General features: G+C 41.3%; 2 protein-coding genes and 5 non-coding genes across 14 annotated transcripts; 4 read left to right on the top strand and 3 right to left on the bottom strand.

Annotated features, from left to right (window-relative positions):
* Positions 1 to 12: 12 nt before the first annotated feature.
* On the bottom strand, positions 13 to 1564 carry asRNA:CR43898 (antisense RNA:CR43898). Its single transcript, NR_073879.1, has 2 exons — positions 1311 to 1564; positions 13 to 1033 (listed from the first exon to the last, which is right to left on the bottom strand).
* On the top strand, positions 573 to 1088 carry CG7798 (uncharacterized protein; the record flags this gene model as incomplete). The annotated part of the gene is made up of 1 exon (NM_137254.2): positions 573 to 1088. One exon carries the CDS (start codon positions 573 to 575, stop codon positions 1017 to 1019), a length of 447 nt encoding a protein of 148 aa, NP_611098.1. The 3' UTR covers positions 1020 to 1088.
* Positions 1407 to 19871, top strand: mrj. 8 transcript variants are annotated; one of them, NM_001274093.1, is made up of 8 exons: positions 1407 to 1530; positions 2051 to 2077; positions 17121 to 17299; positions 17381 to 17490; positions 17620 to 17880; positions 18169 to 18375; positions 18446 to 18758; positions 18819 to 19871. In NM_001274093.1, the coding sequence occupies exons 3-8, from the start codon at positions 17235 to 17237 to the stop codon at positions 18901 to 18903; spliced, it is 1041 nt and encodes a 346-aa protein (NP_001261022.1). In that variant the 5' UTR covers positions 1407 to 1530; positions 2051 to 2077; positions 17121 to 17234; the 3' UTR covers positions 18904 to 19871. The 8 variants fall into 8 exon arrangements, with proteins under 8 accessions (NP_001261022.1, NP_725544.1, NP_725545.2 ...); NM_166156.4 differs by lacking the exons at positions 1407 to 1530; positions 2051 to 2077 and adding an exon at positions 12803 to 13010; NM_166153.3 differs by lacking the exons at positions 1407 to 1530; positions 2051 to 2077; positions 17620 to 17880 and adding exons at positions 12803 to 13010; positions 16973 to 17028.
* tRNA:Glu-TTC-1-2 (transfer RNA:Glutamic acid-TTC 1-2) lies at positions 3077 to 3148 on the bottom strand. Its single transcript has one exon. It is a non-coding gene; the product is annotated as a tRNA-Glu (tRNA).
* tRNA:Glu-CTC-1-1 (transfer RNA:Glutamic acid-CTC 1-1) lies at positions 3491 to 3562 on the bottom strand. Its single transcript has one exon. It is a non-coding gene; the product is annotated as a tRNA-Glu (tRNA).
* Positions 3755 to 3826, top strand: tRNA:Glu-TTC-1-1 (transfer RNA:Glutamic acid-TTC 1-1). The gene has a single exon. It is a non-coding gene; the product is annotated as a tRNA-Glu (tRNA).
* Positions 15494 to 15565, top strand: tRNA:Gln-CTG-1-1 (transfer RNA:Glutamine-CTG 1-1). The gene has a single exon. It is a non-coding gene; the product is annotated as a tRNA-Gln (tRNA).
* Positions 19872 to 19878: the final 7 nt, after the last annotated feature.

Here is a 19878-nt window from a genome sequence, read left to right as displayed (position 1 = left end):
GAATGACTTTGCTCTCTCGGGGTTTTTGTTCGATTGTTGGCGCACACGCGATCTCAAGTGCTCCGGCCCCTCCAGCTGTCAACATGGTTATATAATACCTGAGCATCGCACAAAAGAACCCATTGAAAGTGAATCTGGGGCCAGGCAGATGCCTCGCTTAAATGGCGAGCGATTCCCACTCCATATATTAACGAAACTGGCCCGATCGGCCTGTTTCAATGATCGAGAATTGAAAGTCTGACACTCATCTGCATGTTTGGGATTTAAGTTAAGTTAGAGAATTGTAGTTTTAGTTCTACACCCTAAAATAACCATATATCTACTGATTTCTCAGAGCAATAGCCTTTCCGAAATAGCTCCAACAAAATAAAAGAATTGGAGATGGTTATGACTTCCAATCTTTGTCGCCTAGTGTTGATAATTTATGCTCGAGTGTGGGCCACACTTCAGAGCTGTCCAAATGAGTGCTTGTAAAAATTAGATTGGGCCAAGTTGTGCTCCGAATCTCGCAGCAAACTGGATGGCTATATAAGCCACGAGTTACCATTAGAAGCCTGCATTGTTTCTGGAAGATGTGGCCCATTTGGCTGCTGGTGCTCTTAACGCTATCACTGGCCACTGGCCGCCAGGTGGGCAGATGCAGTTTGGCCCGGCAGCTGTATCGATACGGAATGGCTTACAACGAGCTACCCGATTGGCTGTGCCTCGTGGAGGGCGAGAGCTCGTTCAACACAAAAGCCATCAATCCCTCGAACGTTGATGGATCCGTGGACTGGGGTCTCTTCCAGATCAACGATCGTTACTGGTGCAAGCCGGCGGATGGTCGTCCATCCAACGATCTGTGTCGCTTGCCCTGCCGCCTGCTGTTGAGCGACGATATCCGGTATTCCATTGCCTGTGCGAAGTACATCAGGAAACAGCAAGGATTCTCCGCCTGGGTGGCTTGGAACAATCGATGTCAGGGTGTCAAGCCCAATGTGAATCACTGCTTCCGGCGGCGACACAGAAATTCGGGTTGAGCATCGGTAAAAAGCTAAAAAAAATACGAAACTTAAGAACCTAAATGCAGAATAAAATATTATAATATTAAAGAGCAATATATTTTATGAGTATGAGCATTAAAAGAGCGAACAATTGTGGTGCGATATATCATCTGGTAAACAAGAATAGAAAAAACTGGTCTATACCTTTTTACCTTCAATTTATATTCAAAACTAACCGCCAAGCTAATAAAATTAAATATAATGTAAAATGTAAGTCAACATGTAGAAAACATGTCCAAAGGGATGTAGCTAAACACGTTATCTTACCGATGACATTTTTGAATTTCGGCTCGGAACCAGTTCGATTGGCAGAGCTAGTTGCTCCCCTCCCTGGGTCAAATCGATAGCCAGGCGACTGATAGTTGTCGCTGCGTTTTATCGCTTAAGTAAAACAGCTGTGGGAAAAGCGCGCTTGGCCAAAAGCAAAGTGGCGGTTGAATAATTTGTTTCTCGACCAACGAGCGCACGGATGCGTGCAGACTGACGGGTAATAAAGTGCAGTTAAATACTAAATTCAAAGTACTAAATACTGCTAAAGAAAACCAAAAATAGCGAAGCAGTAGATAAAAATACAAAAAGTGAAGTTGACATTGAAGTCGCTTCGTATGTGTGTGTGTGTGAGTGCTTAAAACTTGTGCTGGTGTGCGAAATTCTTTTGTGCTCCGTTTTGTTGTGCATTAAATAATCTCGATATAAGCTGAAAACCGAGTTTCAAATGCAAACGGCACGCTTCGTGTTCGAATAGTTGTTTTGTAAAAAATCAATAAAGCGCCGTAATTGTCGCCGTTCTGTAGTTGTTGTTGCTGCTGCTTGCTGCGACAGGAGTTTCCGCCAACAACTCGCGTCGTTCTCGCTCTCACCAACAGCTCTCTCTCTCTCTCTTTCCCCACGCGGCGTTGCTTATCTTATTTGCTCACACTTATTTCTTGTTTTACTATATCTCATGTTGGATTCGCATTTGTTAGATACTTCTAATGAAATTAATTGTTCGCTTGTTTTTCGGTTAGGCACCAAAGGAAAGAGATCATTTCCAGGTAAGCAACCAAAGCAAAAGAATAAGCGTAATACCAAATAATAAACAATCTAAGCACCGAGCGCAAACAGAGAAATGCGGAATTTAACAAGTTCAATAATCGAAAGTGCCTCTATTGTGCTCTCTGTTACACGCACGCACGCGGACGTATGCTAATTACAACGGTTCATTGCTCTGCTCATCGAGATTTTGACATATTGTTGCTGTCCCCCTTTGACATGTGGCGGCGTGTTTCCTCAAAAGATACTGCAGCTGCCTCTGCGATACCGTTAAACCCGTTTCTGACTCAAAATGCCAATTGTTTTTCGTTAACGCTTACTTTAATTTGCCTTTTTTGGCCAACTCGCAATTTGCCTGTCCCGCAGCTCTCTCAAATTTGTTGCAATTAAAAATTGATTTTCCGTTTGCCAAGTCAGCTTGTAAATAACAACAATAACAGCCAAAAATTGGTTACTGCAACAATGAAAAAGCAATTTTCCGTATCTACTACAAAAAAAAGAAACTAAAAAAAACGTTCAAAACTCAGTCAAGGCATTGTGCCCGTTTTATTGTTGCTGCTATTCGCTTGCCACACGTTTTGCGGCAGGCTATTGTCGTTGTTGCTGTTGCTTCCAGTACATGTTGCAATTCTGGGCATGCCTAATTTTCGGTTTAACAAAAGTTAAGTACTCTGGCTCTTTGAGCTTTTGCCCGTCGTTAACAAAACCGTTTTCCCTCCTTTTTCTTTTCTCTTATTTCTTTCTACATAAGCACAAACATCAACAATTGACAACTTGGGGCAACGAAAAGCAACGGCCATAAAAAAGTCTCGAATTATTTCGTAGCGTGTCCGATTGGCATCAATTGGTGGCGCTAGGCAATTGCAAAGAAATAAAGCACACTAGAAAAGCAAAAACAAACATAAATACATACAATTACCGAAAGCAATAGACTTGAAGACTGCTCAATATATGTGGAAAATCAATTATCAATTATTTTAAGCAGTAAAAAAAAAGTACTCTTCCCATACCGGGAATCGAACCCGGGCCTTCTGGGTGAAAGCCAGATATCCTAGCCACTAGACCATATGGGAGGCTATCTGTGTTGTAGCAAAGACTCGTTTTGTTCGCCAACATGAATGAATGCCTTGTGTTTATTTGTTTATTTTGCTTAACCCAGGAAAAACTATTAATACAAGAAAATTAAGATATGGAATGAAAACATATACAGAGGTGGTCAAAAGTATTTGAACAACGAGCTTTTTTTTTCAATTGTCAACTAATAACCATTGTCAACTAATTGAAAAAAAAAGCTCGTTGTGGAAATACTTTTGACCACCTCTGTATAATGGTCAGTCAACCCCTTTAACAAAGCCCAAAATTATTAACCCTCTGATGGTAACAAATAAAAAAAAAGCGAAATTAGGCAAAAAAGTTTCCCATACCGGGAATCGAACCCGGGCCTTCCGGGTGAGAGCCGGATATCCTAACCACTAGACAATATGGGACTTGTCTGGAAGGTGACTAAAGTGTGTCCTTAGTCTGCCTCTTAGGACATGTTTTAAAGTCACCACTGTATATTTTCTATTTATAAATTTAAAAATGAACAAGGCATAAAATTCCTTATAAAGTACGTGCACCATTTTTAACAAGGAAAAACTACAAAAACGTTTATATAACTTGGAAGAAAGTAGAACATATCCCATATGGTCTAGTGGCTAGGATATCTGGCTTTCACCCAGAAGGCCCGGGTTCGATTCCCGGTATGGGAAGTATTTTTATTTTATTTATAAGTAAATCAATTACCCTGCTTGAGAATCCCCATCAATCAAGCTCTTCCAGCCATTTCTCTCCCATAGCATCGCACAAAGGCATAAACTGGCTTGGACTTGAAAATCAGACAACAACTCCACTTATTGACCTGCACTTAGAGGCGGTGTAACACGAATCGTGGTTCAAGTGGTGTTTTAATGAGTCTCAGCTGGGTATGATCCGGCTCAACGAACTTCCTCGCTCCCTGCCAACCACTTCCATCATAAGCTGCAGCTGCAACTCAATTTTCCAAGCCCCGACACTCGATGGAAAAAAAACGGCTAATTCATCAAAAGTGTGGCAAAGCCGAGAGCCAAAAAACAGTGAGCCATTGTTGTTGCCCATCACGCCCACTTTTCGCTGGGGCTCGATCCATTTGATGCATGCTGGCAGTCGCTTGCCACTTTCCAAGTCAATTGAAAAACTCGTGTAGCTTTTTATATGCCATCATCTTGAACGAGCTTATGTATCGTATCCAGACATTAGAAGCGCGTGTGAGACATACGATTGAGCAAGAAGCGGAGAAAAAGGCAAAGCGTACAAATTGCCATTTTTTATAGTTTCTAAGTGAGTTTGTATATTTTTTCCCTCAAAGAAAGCCAAGCCCCGACAATCGATGGCAGCGCATGAGAGAAGCAACAAAAAAGACGGTAACTTTTTCGTTTCTGTTGAACGTTCAAGCAACGCCAACGCCGCCTGAGCTTTGTTTTTATTGTTAAACCAGTTGATCAGTTGAGCGACAGCAAGAACGAAAGACGCCAGCTGCTGCTGGCTATATGGTATGGGTATATGGGTATACATCTCCGACTTACCAGCTACGCTGGCTGCATATTAAGCGGCCCCTGCTGCGCGCCTGCGCGTCCAACGACCGCATTGTTGTGAGTTGTCTAAGCTCTGTTTGTTTTGTTTTCAATCCGCATCAGCCAGCCGGACTAGCAGGTAGGAACCAAGTTGTCTCCACTCGGGCTCGATCGTTCAGATGTGCAGGAGGAGTCAACTTAATTGAATTGTTGGGTCAGCCTCGACCGTTTCCGTTCCGCTTCCAGAGGACTTGATTGCTTAACACTATGAAAAAAGAATTTTTAATGACAATATGTGGCCTAACGAAAGAAGTTCAGTATAATGATTGTATTAATATCTTATTCACTTTGTTTTTAATCGCTTACACTATATTTGCTTTAGTTCCATTGTCTTCGCTAGGGTGAGAGTCACAACCTAGTAATGTTAATTGGTAGAAAATGAGAAGGCGACACGACTGATAAAAAAGAAAACTCCAATGAACTCAGTAATGGGGTTTTAGACTTTTAAGTGTGCTTTGTCGTCTATCGCCACCATAAAGGCAATTAACATGCAAACTTTGCCAAACAATCAATCAGCTAAAGGAGCCTCACGCACTCCCCATTTCTTTGTTCAAGTCTCGACTATTTCGTGAGTTGCAGCTGGAAAGAAAAACGTGTAAATTTCGTTTGACAGTTGACAGTAGGAGAAGAAAAAGCTAAAAACAGGCAATGCTCTTTTGGGGAGATGGTCAATGCTCTCGACAGTCCGAAATCGCAGTCGTAGTTTCACTTCACCCATTTAGCATGACAATCAGGCGGCCATAGGATGGGACACTAATACGCGGGGTCATGCATGCATGGTCTGCAGTTGGAATCGACGTACACACCTCTTTTGCTTTGTGTGCTGCAAAAAAAAAAAAAAAATGGCAGGGTTGGGTAAAAAGACAGAAACTCGAACCGTTTTCACTCTTAATTTTCAGTTTAGTGAAAATCCGCTTGGGACACGCCCCAGACTTTGTATCTCCGCCCCAAATAAAAATGAAAAGAAGGGCCCGCAAAGGCCATTGACACACATTTTGGCACGGCTTTGCGTGCTGGTGAGTCCAAGTCCAAGACCGAGGCCAAGATACTGTGGGTTTCTGATCACACCACGACATATGTTGCTATATCTTTCTGAAATTCGGGTGCCGAATATAAAGAAAGTGTTCGAAAAACGATACGATGCCGAAGACGCATGACCAATAAATAAATTGAAATATTTACGCTTCGAAGGAAAGAAAGAATCGCTGCGAAGTCTGTCTGGGAAGACGAACTGGTTTCGGGGGGAAGGCTTAGTTCCAAGTCTGGGTCCCTATAATCGCTTCGTTTGCCTCGGTGAGCCGCAGGCTCCACTACAGATCCACAGCTGCAGCTGTGACCCACTCCCAGTTGTCCATTTAAAGCGGCCAGACGACGCGACGCGGCCTGTAACGTATCTGCGCACATTTATCGCCATCGCAAGCTGGTCAGCCAGCTAGCCAGGCCAGCACTTTTTAGGCATTTTGCGGCAGTGGTTCGCGGGTCTAATGCCAAAAATCAGAAATAAAAATTTCACCTCCGGTCACACGCTTGAGAAGACACACTCGACAGCAACAGTAACGCAAACTGGCGGAATGAAAAGCGCCAAAAGGTATTGTGAAAATTGCAGGCTGGTTAATTAAACAAACTGCGCCCATGGCACATGAAATTGAGTGGAGCACAGTGAAAATGGGAACGGATGAAATAAAGCAGTCGAATTGTTATTAAAAGATCTAGTCTAGAGAAATATGGGCTTAACCAATCAAGCACAGTTAAATTTTATTAAAATATCAACTAAGTTAAAAAAGTACTTAAAGTTTGTTATAACAAGCCGCTTTCTTCAAATCTAAAATCTATTAAAGCGCACACACCTTTAAGCAATTATTGTACATAAATGAGATCGACTGGAAATTAGACAATAAGCCAGAGAGGAAATGAATTTAAAACAATGAGAAATTTTCAGCCTCTCTAAAACTCGAATGAAGCGTAGGCTTTTCTTAAGTGAAAAGCAGGCATTCAAGTCGATTCCACCATATAGCAAATAATGCATTACCTTTTTGGGCTTAATTTGATGTGGTGCCGTCGATTATTTTTAGCTTTTAGCTAATCCAACAGCAATTCAAGCCGCTCCATTTACTTGGCTGCGCATTTTGCGGCTGATGAGTTTTCATTAATTACCAAAACCGGGTATTTGGCCATTGAGGCGATTTTGTTTTTTCTTTTCGTCGTTCAAGTCGTTGTGGCTTCTTTTCATCGAGCCCATGAAGATAAATGAATGAATCTCCGGATGCACTTGAAGCGCACATAAAAATTGTTGCCTGTCAGCGTCATTGAAACTGTGGATTGGATCCACCTAACCGCCACCGGTGGTTGGCCAGTGGAAATCGTCTCTTGTAAACTTCAGTTCGTTTAGCTTACTAACTGTGCCTGGTAAATCAATCATTGCGTCTGCTTAGCTTCAGTTTCGGTCTCATCTTCGTCTCTGGCTATTTAAATTAACCGGTTCGCCTTGTTTGCGGTCCGCCTAATGAGCGGCACTTGTTGTCCGCTCAAGAGTTTTTGGAGAGATTGCATCCACTAAGCCGCAGACATGGACTCGCGGTCAGATACAGCCATCACCATAATCATATCCCGTGTCCAACTTCATGTTACCGAGGTAGTAATGCTTTCTCTACGGGGATTGTTTGTGTGGGAAAGCCTAGGGCCTATCGAATGATGAGCGTTATCGCTTACACGTGTCTCGGAACGCACAAAGTTTAATTTATTAATTGGGTTAAGCTCATAAAGAGGCCTACTCTTCATAAGCAGCGGGAGTGAGGAACTAGATCGATCAAATTGAAAGATGAGAAAAGATATTTTAAGCGAGAATAATATTATTAGAGATTTTAATCAAGTTTAAGGAGTGGAGCTCGTAGTTTCAAGTACCTCAAATCATTAGCTAAACACGTTAAATAGTTAACAATAATATTGGCTTAGGTTCCTGAAGATTCGCAACGAACAGCTTTTAGTTTTTGGTACCAACTGCTTAACAACTGAAAATGATGTCATTAAAAGACTTTGTGTATAGAGCTCGATTCTTCCCTTGAAATTCTAAAGAATCTGGCATTGCAACCTGATGATTACGGCAATCGTATTTCCAGTGGACTTGGCTCATTAGCAGCCTTGCTTTCCGATCGAATTCATTTGCAGCTATCCACTAAATTTAACCTTAGCACGATATCGCTGTACTTCGTATTTATAGAGAGTTAAATGCTGGCGCGTGTTACGCATCCCATAGATACATATGTGTACTGATACATGAATTGGATTCGATTCGATTCGATTTCCGAGTGAAGCCAAGACGAAGAGCGAAGGTTTTCAATGAGGCGCGGCAATTTGACCAAGACTGAGAGTTGCCATTGCTCAATGTATCTACATATCTGTAGCTCTATCTCTAGCTGTATCTATTTCCATTAATTAGAGGCAAGCGATGATGCGTCAGTCGGGTATCTTTTGTTTGAAACGGGCTTTGAGGCAATAAGCAAACTGGCAGGAGATATTATAATAATTTATATGATTTCGCGTTTTGTTCTTTTGGCCGCTTCTTCGCATTTCGCATTGCTTATTTAATTTGCCAACTCAACTTTTTCGCTCCGATTTCGCGTGTCATAACTGAGATGCTTTTTACCCCTGAGTCACGTTCAATGTCGTGGTGCTAGCCGTGCTTCTTCATTGCAAATTGGCCAGCACAAAAGAAAAGAAAGAAACAGTCAAAGTGGCTAAAAAGCATTTTGCACCATCACTTAACGTTGCAGCTTCCACTTAAAGTGGCAGTATGGACGCCTATCAACATTGTGGATTAAATAAAATTACCTTTCAGTGCGACAAGCAATTACTTCTCAATTACAAATTTACTATCTTGGCTTGGCGCTCTCCTCCTTACTTTTTATGATTATTGCATTCAATTAAACTAAATTGCTTTGGAAATTGGTCTCGTTTGGCCACTTGCCAGTCGTTTCACTGCGGGCGCCGCCATCTCTCAGCTTTCATTTCGCTGGATGGCTTTAATTCCCAACTATTTATAATAATTACTAAAGCAAATAAACCCACACAAAACGCAGTCGTAACTATAAAAAGACTTCGTTCAGCGTGAGCGGCAGAGATCATTGGGGCAGGGTCTCAAGCTGGGACGCCGGTGCCCATTTCCAACTGACCAAGTCCGTGAAGACGATAAACTTCAGATAAAAAAACTGCCTACGACGACGCGGCGTCTGCCTCGAATTTTTCATTCCAGCTGAGCAAGCAACTCACAGAGTCATCGCCATCGCCTGTTGACCCCAAAGTTTGTTGTACCCCAAGTGCTTGGAAATTCAAAATTCAAATGGGTGAAAGGGGTGCCAGAAGTGCTTCCAAAGTTTTGATGAAGTAATAAAGAAAAGAGGAAACTGTTTATGTGGTATCTTTAGAAGTTGTTGATGTGCTAATGGAAAACTTTGAAATGGTTTAAAATGCGTCATCGAAAAGAACAAATTTAATTTTAAATTAAAAGATATTGTGTACAAATTAATTAAAGAGCTAGCATTCAATTAAGTTGAAGTCATAAAGCAAGAGTTCTGTATCTCATAGCTTTTTCAATTAAAGAAACCCATCTGAATCTTTGTTAATGAGAAATATAGAATTTCAAGTGCTTAAATCAAACATTTTATTAAGCTCACAAATTATGTGAAGTTGATGTTAAACCAGAATTGGCAATTAACTCCCATAAGTAATGTCATCCGGCGAACTCCAGACGTTGAAATCTCTTTACGTGACTGGAGGCTCTTAAGTCAGCAGAACATTGAACACCTGTGGCTATACAACACACACACATAGATTGGGTTAACTAAACCCATCTTTTTTAGTTAACTTTTTGTCTGGCTTTGAGGTTTATCTAATTGGTAAAATGTTGTGCTTAACTAAGTGAGCTACTTGCTACAAATTGGGCAACTCAAGTCGAAACAACTCGCCAATTAAGGCGTTCAATCATGCTGCCCTTTAATTTCGAAGCTGAAGCTGTGTTGTGATGGGGATTCCAAGTGATTTTCTACTTTCCCTAATAAAAAGTTGGTTTAGTATCAGGTGGATTTATGGAGTGAACTGGTAAGACGTCTATTTTGACACGCGGAGTACGTTTTTTATTTCACCCAGTGCCTAGTGCTGCAAGCTAATCACATGTTTCCGTTGCTGAAAAAGAAAAATAACCTCAGGTGGTGGTTCGTTGCGGTTTTGCGCTTTAATAACTTCATTGTCAATGCAACAAGCGCTCGAAGTTGCACACTCGACAAAAAAAAAACACAAAAGCAGGCAGCCAGGCTTGACTTCTCGCTGTGGCATCCAGTGGAAGTCCATTGTCGTCCACCGGATTTGATCTAGATGCACCATGTGCAGTGTCCAGTACACAGAAGAAAATTACATGAGTTAATGGTGCCTAAATATCTACAATACATATAGTAATTTTGCTTATATTACTTGTATAACTCTAAAATACGTATTTTGGTTTGCTTCTATGTTTAATCATCAACTTGTGAACTATAATTGATGGGAGAAAGCTGTTATCTAGTCCAATTTCTTTCGGTTTACTCGCTTCACAGTAGCTCGCGATGGTCGAAGGAGATGGCTATCAATTGTGGCTTAGATTTATGTGCATGTACATATCGCCTTAGGAAGCGTTGAACTCGCGAACAGAGAAGTCGGGCGTTTAAGATCTTCTTAGTTGCCGCGATGATTCCACAAATCAGACGTCGTCGAGCATTGAGATCATCACCACCAGCTGTCTGTTGGATCGGACTACAGGTTTATTTCTCGATCGATGGTGGGTAGTTTTTATGTGACCAAGCAGCGGGAGAGGGCACCGGGTTTGGTTTTGGTATCAAACTCGACTTACCTTATTTAGTTTTTGGTGTTTTATGACTGCATGACTCGGACACGAACGTTTGTTACACCCGCACAAATGCGGTGAGTTGAATTTGCACATTAAGGCTTGATTTTATTAGATCACAGTGCGCCTGAGCTACTTGATTGCCGGCAAATATTTATCTGAGCACACATAAACAAGTGGCTGCTTGTCTGCAAAATATTTACATATTCTTCCGAGTATCTTTTCGGTGCTATATATGCTATGTATCTATTGTGCTCTATCAAAACAGGAAATTTTTCGGAAACGAGTCCTAAGAAAATGAAAAAGAGCAGTAGTTACTAATAAGTTCGTTGTACATATAATGTTTATCCCCTTCTTTTTAATGCCGGGTGTTATTTCCAAATGACTAAGCCACAAGAGCAAACGAAATGCTCTCTATAGAGCATATATAAACCAAACATGACCACAGACCACGCCCGTTGAACATATCCGTACCGCCCGTCTTTCGGTTTGGAACCGCAGCAATCTAACGGCGGCCACAAAAATTACACAGATCATTTCGAAATTTACATTGAAATGATTTTTTTTGTATTTATGCGGCGAACAAACAAACGAAGGGTGGTGGGAAGGGCCTTTGATTAGATATGCTGCACTGAAACCCCGCCCCCTGACTGTTCAAGAGAACAAAAAAAAAAAAAAAAACTAGAGGGCAAGCTCCCCCTTCTGGCTGTAGATCCAATAGATTTGATGATATTACAACCGTTCCAAGTCTATTAAAAATCATTTGGCCAGCGGGGAACCGCCAGCTGCGGATGAATCAGCATTGGGCTTTCGAATGTTTGCTGCTTTGCTTGTAACACTTACAACACTTTTTCATGTTTGCTTGGTGCGGCGGGGGGAGGGGGGGTGTTGTAGCTGCGGGCATGGAACCTATCTATCTATCTATATATAGATGAATTCCCACGCCCACGTGTCTATTTCTAGGTCTTGGGTGTGTGGCTTTTCTCAGGTCTTTTGTCGATTGCTTCACATGGCTGCTGGCATTGCATTGTGGCTGCTGCTCTTTTCCTTGAATTGTGCAATTTGGCGAGTTTCCACCTTGGCTTCCCTTTTGTTTGGCTCGTCGTTTCCCCTGCTTTCCATTTTGTTTTCCCTGCCTGCCTAATTTGTGTTATTTTCCCCTAATAATTACTGACCGTTTATCCACTGTTCCAATTTCGCCCAGTTTGCTTGCGATTTCTTTGCTCGGCGGCTGAAACACGTCAATGTTTTGTTTTTTTTTTTTTTTTTGCTGCTCTGCATTAATATTTTCCTTCCGCAATACTTATGACCAATTCGCTCTTCCCACCCAACTAAAAATAAATTCCCACACATCGAAAATGTGTTGTGTTTTGTGTGGTGCTATATAAAAGTTGCAATTTATAAACTTTTCAACATTTTTCGCAAAACAATTTGCGCACCTCCCTCGGTTCTCATCCACCACCTGCTGTTGTGTCCGCACAGTGGGCTTAAATTGTGAGAGCTGTACGTCTGGAAAATGTGTTATACCGCTCATTTTTGATACACGATTTTTCGTTGTTAAGTGGTAAATACATCAAAAGTTTATACTGTATTTTAATAATGTTCTGTTAGCTGTGGAATATTGATTTCGACCACTGTTGAACGGCCTAAACGACTCGTGGTGAGAGTTCTAAAATTAAATATTTAAATTTGTCGTTACATTTTTGGCTTCGCTCTGTCGTCTTGAGCGTTATAAACTTTGGCCATAAAACTCATCTTTATTCAAATTAACATGACTCGCTATTCAGATTTGGAATCAATGCGGGAATAAGTATAAGTCTAGGTGAAGGAGAAACGATTTTCGGCGAAAACTGGAAGATGAATCACGTTGGTAAAAAAAAGGGGACTCAAACCGCTGGTACAATAAACCAACTGATCGGCCTCTAATATACGACACTCTCTGATAACGAAAGTGCCCGAAAGATAAATGATAGCGCAGAGATAGGGCTTCGAGTATTGGCGTAACAACTTCCGGTGAGATACAACAATAACAATGAGTCGAGTTGGTGCAAAAACTGAGAATCTCTCCGTAAAAATCGCTCTCCTTTTTCTCTCTCTCCGAATGTTCCCCCACAATAACACAGAAAATGATGCATGGCAATGCCGTCAGCTGGTTTTTCGCTCTCTCTTTTGATCACCGAGTTGTTTCGTTTCTTGTGCTTTGCATTCAATTCTCAACGATTCATTGCCGCGTACGGCTGCAAAAGTTTTTTTCGTTCATTTTAACATTTCTTGGCTCGCTGCGTTTTCCGTGTTTTTGTTTTATAATGTGCAGTTTCGAGTCCGCGTTCAAACGTAGCATTAAGTTAAAAACGAGATTGGCCTTTGCTGGTTAACGACAACAACAACAACAACATCGAAAAAGCAACCGATGTAAATATACACATGCCTTTATAAAAAGTGCGAGTGCATCGCTCATTGCGTGACTTTCCATCGAGCTCAATAAAAATATAAATGCGCAGCGTTTTCTTATCGCACGCTTGACTGTGTCACTGTGTGTGTGTGTGTGATTGTGTGCGATTGCAGCAGAAGTACAAATGTGTATGTAGGTTATGGCAAAATTAGCACCGAAACCATTTACCATTTCAAAAAGAAAAGAAAAAATAATAGAAAAGAAAAGAAAATAAAAAGAGAGCGAGGCAGACAACACGCAACCAACTGTTGATGCTTCCTCTTGCTGCTTCTCCCCACCTTTATCCAACTTTATCGCTGTTTCCCCGCCTTGTTGTTTGTTTGCTTATCATCGATGCAGTGTGACACAATTCAAAATTTAATCGCAGCGTCAACAAATCGAATCGAATAGTGAATAGTGTGTGTGGAAAATCTTGGCTGCATTGTCGCCATTTCGATGGTGATGTAATTTGCATAAACAACAATAACACCAAGCTGCGAAAACAACAAACATTCGGCTTTCTGCAGACCGCAGACTAAACGCATACATAATTTTTGGAGTCACTTCAGGTTTCAAACTGCGCCATGTAGGCAGCAGCTCCATGTATGTTGTTGTTGCTGTCTCTGGCAAACACACTTGTTGAATGTGGTGGAGTCTCCCGAGCTTGTGATTAAAGCTGCTCGAATGCGATACGGCTAAATAAATGATTAAACACTGGGTGGTAAATAATGCGGGGTACAAATACACCGCAAGTAACCACAAAAAGCTGCACTGAGCACTCTTTGAAATGTTTAAATGAAAACTTAAAGGAGTTATACCTATCCTATGTGATTGAAAATTGCTAAAAGTTTACTCTCTAAACAATAATATTCGTCACTTAGAATTCTTATCTTTCGTCTTCTTGGTAAAGGAAATCACAATCTAAATTAAAGGAGCTCAGGGCTAGCTAATACCAATATTTGCAGTAATTTTATTTTACGCGTAGAATAATGAAGTGAATCAGCTTTATACATTTTCTATAAACTGACTTTGTATTGAGCAATATTTAAGCAGTGATTTTCTTATTTATCACTGGCGTGACCTTGCACTTATGACTTCGTTCTGTAAAGAACAATCTGAAACGGAATGTCTCAGACTGTGAATCATTCCCTCGATGAAATGGGTTTGATATTTAAAAACCAGTTACGATTAACGTATTCGTATGTGCTGCGTTAATTTCCTCATTTGTGTTTGGAAGTCTCGTAAAATTGTTACATCTCTTTTCTTGTAAATCGAAATGTTATAATGTCAAATTAGCATCATATCCTCCTAAAATCGAACATTTCATACCAGACTAACGCTATTTTTTTTGGGGGTTTATGAAGTCGTTAGGAAAGCCAATAAAATTAGGCAATTGCTTTGTCGTGCAATCTGATTTTGAACCTTTTTTTACTCTTTATGGGGCCTTAAAAATCGGAAAGTAAAGTCTTTAAAACCATATGCTTCAGTGAGGGCATTTGTCTGCTTAGAGTTAAAAGCGATCTGTGGATCACTAGCCAACTGAAAGATCAGCCAAATGCCTTAAATGCCACAGACGCCCACAAACCGATGGCAAGGTGCTGAGTGCTGAATTCTGATTTCTGAGATATGGTCTCGCAGCTAGCCACTGCTTCCAATCCGACTTGAGCCAGTGAAATCCAAGCCAGAGCGAGCCGGTCTTCTGCTGCCTCATTACCCTGGACAGCCCCGCCATCCTGCTCACCTGGTGACCGGGCTTCTCCTCCAGCTCCTCCTATCTCGACTCCTCCGCTGACGTGTGTGTCATGCGGATGGCTGGCCAACCAGCCAACCAGCCAGTCAGCCAGCTAGCTAGCCAGCCATCAGAAACGTCAACGGCAGTCGCGGCGTCGTCGTCGTCATTTGCTGCTTTTAGACAATGCTACGAGTTCCTACACCTACGACCTAGAATTTGCCGAATATGTCAACAGGTATATACTCTATAGCTATAGCCGCAAAGCGAACAAACTACGCGCACACACACTCACAAGCCGGCAATATCTCTATTTCCCTATATACGCTATATAGATAGCACAATGTACGTACATGTTTGTATAAATAAAGGGGGAATTCATTCAAATGTATATATATGTATATATATGTATATTATTTTCTTCTTTTCCCGCAAAATTCATTTTCGATTTGTATTTATAATCGGGGGTGTTCTTAAACCCCTATTGCTACATGTAAACAGACTAATCCTAAAGAATCATTAGATATACACCTATGTAGAATAGGAAATGCAGCAAATGAAACGGAAAGTTTCAAATGTTGCATTGGAAATTGCGCGCCCGGAAGTTCAAGGGCCAGCGTTAACGGTGAACAGAAAGTCCTTACAACGCTTGCCATCCCTTTCGCACCAGCTTGCAACATGCGCAGTGCGAATTTCCCGAGCAGAAAAAGGAAAATGGCCCAGGACCAATACGGTGGTTCCATGGTGTAATGGTTAGCACTCTGGACTCTGAATCCAGCGATCCGAGTTCAAATCTCGGTGGAACCTGAGCCTGACCTTCCGGTGTCCTTATTTTATCGACGGTCATCGAAGGATGGTTAAAATGTAACTTATTCGTGGCATTTTCTTTAGTTCATGAACTTTTGACCCTGTTATTAATAGATTAGTGCTTTTGATAGTTGAAAGTGCACAGAAACTAATGAATGCCTTTCGTAATTCATGCTTAATTGCAGTTAATGTGTCACAGACAAATAGTTTTAATTGTTACTATTGTAACAACTTAAATACTTAAATATAGTTTTAAGATGCATTGTATCTGTTCGTCCACTGCGTTCTTAAAATAATTTTCCACTATTATATTTAAATACGTAAAGTATATATCTTTAATCTATTTTGATGTGTTAATAGACAAATTTATGTGACGCCACGCACACGCAAGACATCGAAAACCATAAATTAGATCTCTGAAAAAATGTGAGAAAAATCTGAAAACACGATCAACTTGGATGAACCGCCCATAAGAACCGAACCAAATCTCAATATTTTCAACCCACATCAAGAGCAACATAAACACAGCCCAGCGATGTTGGTCAGTCGAACAACAAGTTTTCAAGTTTTGAAGTTCGGTTCGGTTCAGTTCAGTTCGAGATTGTGTAAATGCAAATTGTCATGTCACTTGGCCGCAGGGCTAATTTATCCCAAGCACTTTCCACTTGCAACAACAGCAAACAACAACAAAAAAAAGTAAAATACAGGCAATTGGCCGCTGTAATGTGTTTGATAAAAAACACTCGCGCATGAAATCAAGCCAAATTGTGTCAAGGGGGCTGCATGACAACGGGCGGCAGCAACAACAATACAAATTAAATAAAATTAGCGACTATTTTGCACGGAAATGTGGAAGGGGGGAGGGGGGAGGGTATCTGAGGTTCGAGATCGGAGATCCAAGAGGGGCGCAAAACGCTTGAGCAACTTTGCCCCAAAAGTTGATGGACGGCTAACTGAGCGCCCTACACATGCGCCATGTATTCGATATACCCCTCTCTCTCTCTCTGTCTACACAGAGAGAAATTGGCACTTCTAACACTATATTATGGCATTTACGAAATGTTGCATTTTACTTTGCTTGTTGGTATAACTTTACTTAAACATTAAATCTAAATAATTGCAATATTCGAATATATATTTGGTAATCTATGCTTTTGAATCTCTTTTTCGTCGCCTTTTTATCGCCGTGTACTTTTTCGGTTTATCTTGTTCACAGTTTGCGTGTGTGGGCGATGGCATAATGGGGTTTTCGAACGACATTGAACTCGAAAAAATTGAAAAGTGTCGGCGGCCCATGCAAACCAAGCTGTCTTTGACTTTGCTTTACTCGAAATCTAGTTTATCTGTGTGTGCGTGTGTGCTCCTCTCTATTTGTTTATGTTTTCCATTTCGCCTTTGCTTTTTCAGCAACAACATTTGAAACATAACTCCAAATTCAGTTCTGTCTAAATCCGATTCTAAAGGTAGACATTTCTCAAATATTCCCACATTTTTGGCTCTAATCCCTTGACTAATCATCATCTTCTGTTCCCGTTTTTTTGTTCATATTTTGCAGAAGCAAAAGCCGGAAAAGGATTGGACCAAAAACTAAACGCATTAGATTGCAATTCGTGCTGAAACGATATACAGCGAATAGAGACCACCGAGAACTCGAAGACACATCACCAACATGGTTGACTACTATAAAATTTTGGATGTTTCGCGATCCGCTACCGATAGTGAAGTGAAGAAGGCGTAAGTAAACAAATGACTTTCGAAGTAACACATATCCTCCGGTCAACATATTCGTTTCATCACAACATTCACCACTTGCAGATATCGAAAACTGGCACTAAAATGGCACCCAGACAAGAATCCCGACAACCTGGATGAGGCCAACAAACGCTTCCGCGAGCTGTCCGAAGCCTACGAAGTTCTTTCCGATGGTAAGTGCCTTGCTCAAGCGCAGATTTCTTCGAGCGTCGAAAAACAAAGAAATTTGGGTTGGGTATCACGTGATCCGGATTCGGATGATCCAGGCTGCCTGGCATTAAGTCTTTATATTGTGTATTTAGCACGTAAGCGCAGAATCTACGATGCCCGGGCCACGCTGCACAAATCCTCGAACAGCGGAAGCAGCAGCAGCAACAGCAGCTCCTATACCCGCTATCGCAACGGCGGCACCGGTGGATCGTCGTCCTATGGACGGGACTACGACTACGACTACTATCCGGGCTCGGGGTATGGGTCTGGTTCCGGGCGGCGTTCCGGCAACCGGTACCAGGCCTTCACGTTTCGCAACATTTTCGAGGGCACTCCGTTCCACAAGATGTTCGGTAAAGGCGAGAGGCCAAAAGCGTTGCAATTGTTTCGTTACTTTGGTTTTGCTGACTGACATCCTGGCGCACGTCGTTTTGTTTTTCGTTCGTCATTCTATCTGCAACTAAACGCTGTTTTCGTACAGTGATGGGGGAGCATTCATAAGCATTCATAACCTTTCCCACCACTGTTTCCATGCTAAGTCTAAGCTAATCCTCGCAGCTCGAGCGTTTATTACTAATTAATTGCATTTACTTTCCTGTTGTTTCACACCCAACTTACCATGTACTCCCATTTCTTAACAGAGAAAAAGCGTCGCATATACGATGAGTATGGCAAAGATGGACTGGGCGATCGTGGCCAGAGTCGCTCGCATGCCCGCCACCATTATAGCACACACGATTTCGATGACTTCGATATTTTGGGCGGCTTTCAGTTTGCATTCCGCCCGCCCGAGGAAGTGTTCCGTGAGTTCTTCGGCATCCACTCGCCCTTCGCCGACTTATTCCGAGGTGAGTGTTTTGATGGGATGGGTAAACGTGTGTAGAGAGTGTTCTAACTTTTATGATTATCGTTTTGCAGATGCCAATGGACATTCGAATGGCAGCACAAGCGGCTCGAGTGGCAGTCGACGCAATGGCGGCAGCAGTGGATCATCTCGCCACCATCATCATCACCACCAGCACAAAGTGGCCAGTCCGTTCGGGGCTCCAATGCTTAACTACTCAATGATGGACTTCTTTATGCCCACCAGCGGCTTCACCTCGTTCTCGTCGATGACCCACGGCAATGGCAGCAGCGGTGTCACCCACATCTCCAGCGGACCCGGTGCCAGTGTCAAGCGCACCTCCACTTCGACGGTGTTTGTGAATGGCAAGAAACTGATGACCAAACGGTATGATAAACTCTATCTGGCCATCATAGAATCGTTTCATATCTGCATTTGCATTTTCAGGGTCGTCGAAAACGGCAAGGAAACTGTCTTTTCATATGAAAATGATGTTCTGAAATCAAAGACTGTGATGGGCTCCCTTCAATAGCTAATTAATTAAATTCACACATAATATATATATATATAAATATCAACAAAAATCAACAAAGGAAAAGTCATAAATGTAAAGCCGAATGAATATTAACAAGCCCAAGAAGAACTCGGAATTCGTTACCGCTTCGAAATATGATACTTTTAAAACTTTAAAACTTTGCTCTACACTACAATTTAGTTACTTTTAATGGACCGAACAGCACCATAAATGAATCAACAGCCAGCGAAAGGACCAAGCAAAAATTAATCAACAGCAGAAACACTAACAGCAGCGATATCCACACCAAAAATATGGAACATGGAACAGGCCATTGAATTAAATCAAAATTCCCCGTAATAGCGAAATATGGAAATTTATTTTTTAAGCATAGTTTTTGAACACAGCTGCCCTACAACAAAATTGCACCGGTGGAATAAAGCCAACACCATCGAGCACCACGAGAATTAATGGAAAAACCATACTGAAAATTTAGCCAATAAGTTTTAGGGGCCAGATTTTAAATATGCTGTTCGGAGCGAGTGTGTTTGGGTGTATATCTTTTTGGGGGGGATAATTATGTATTCTTCGTGTATGTATCGTTAGTCACTTAAGTTGCCACAATACTTACTAGGAAATCGAAAGCGGAGAAATTCAATCTAAGCAATGAATCGGAACTAAAATAGGCTTTGCGTTAATTTTTCTTTACATTGTAAGGGATATGAATATGAATATTCTAAACGATGACATTTAATTTTTATAAATATTTCATAACCTAGATTTCTTTATTAATTTCGATGCTGTATGCTAGCGTATAGTCGTTTTTTAAATGCTTAAGACTATTCTCACATAACCTGCAGAGCGAAAAGAAAATTAATCGTAACATAATCGCCAATAATTTAATACTTTGTTAAGCGAAAATTTCATAATGAGAATAAAAAAAAAAACACATGAGAATGAAAATATACAATAGATGCGAAACAATTAAGACAA

The sequence above is a fragment of the Drosophila melanogaster genome, chromosome 2R, assembly GCF_000001215.4.
Source record: "Drosophila melanogaster chromosome 2R".
Lineage (NCBI taxonomy): Eukaryota > Metazoa > Arthropoda > Insecta > Diptera > Drosophilidae > Drosophila > Drosophila melanogaster.
This window is presented reverse-complemented; position numbering and strand designations above follow the sequence as displayed.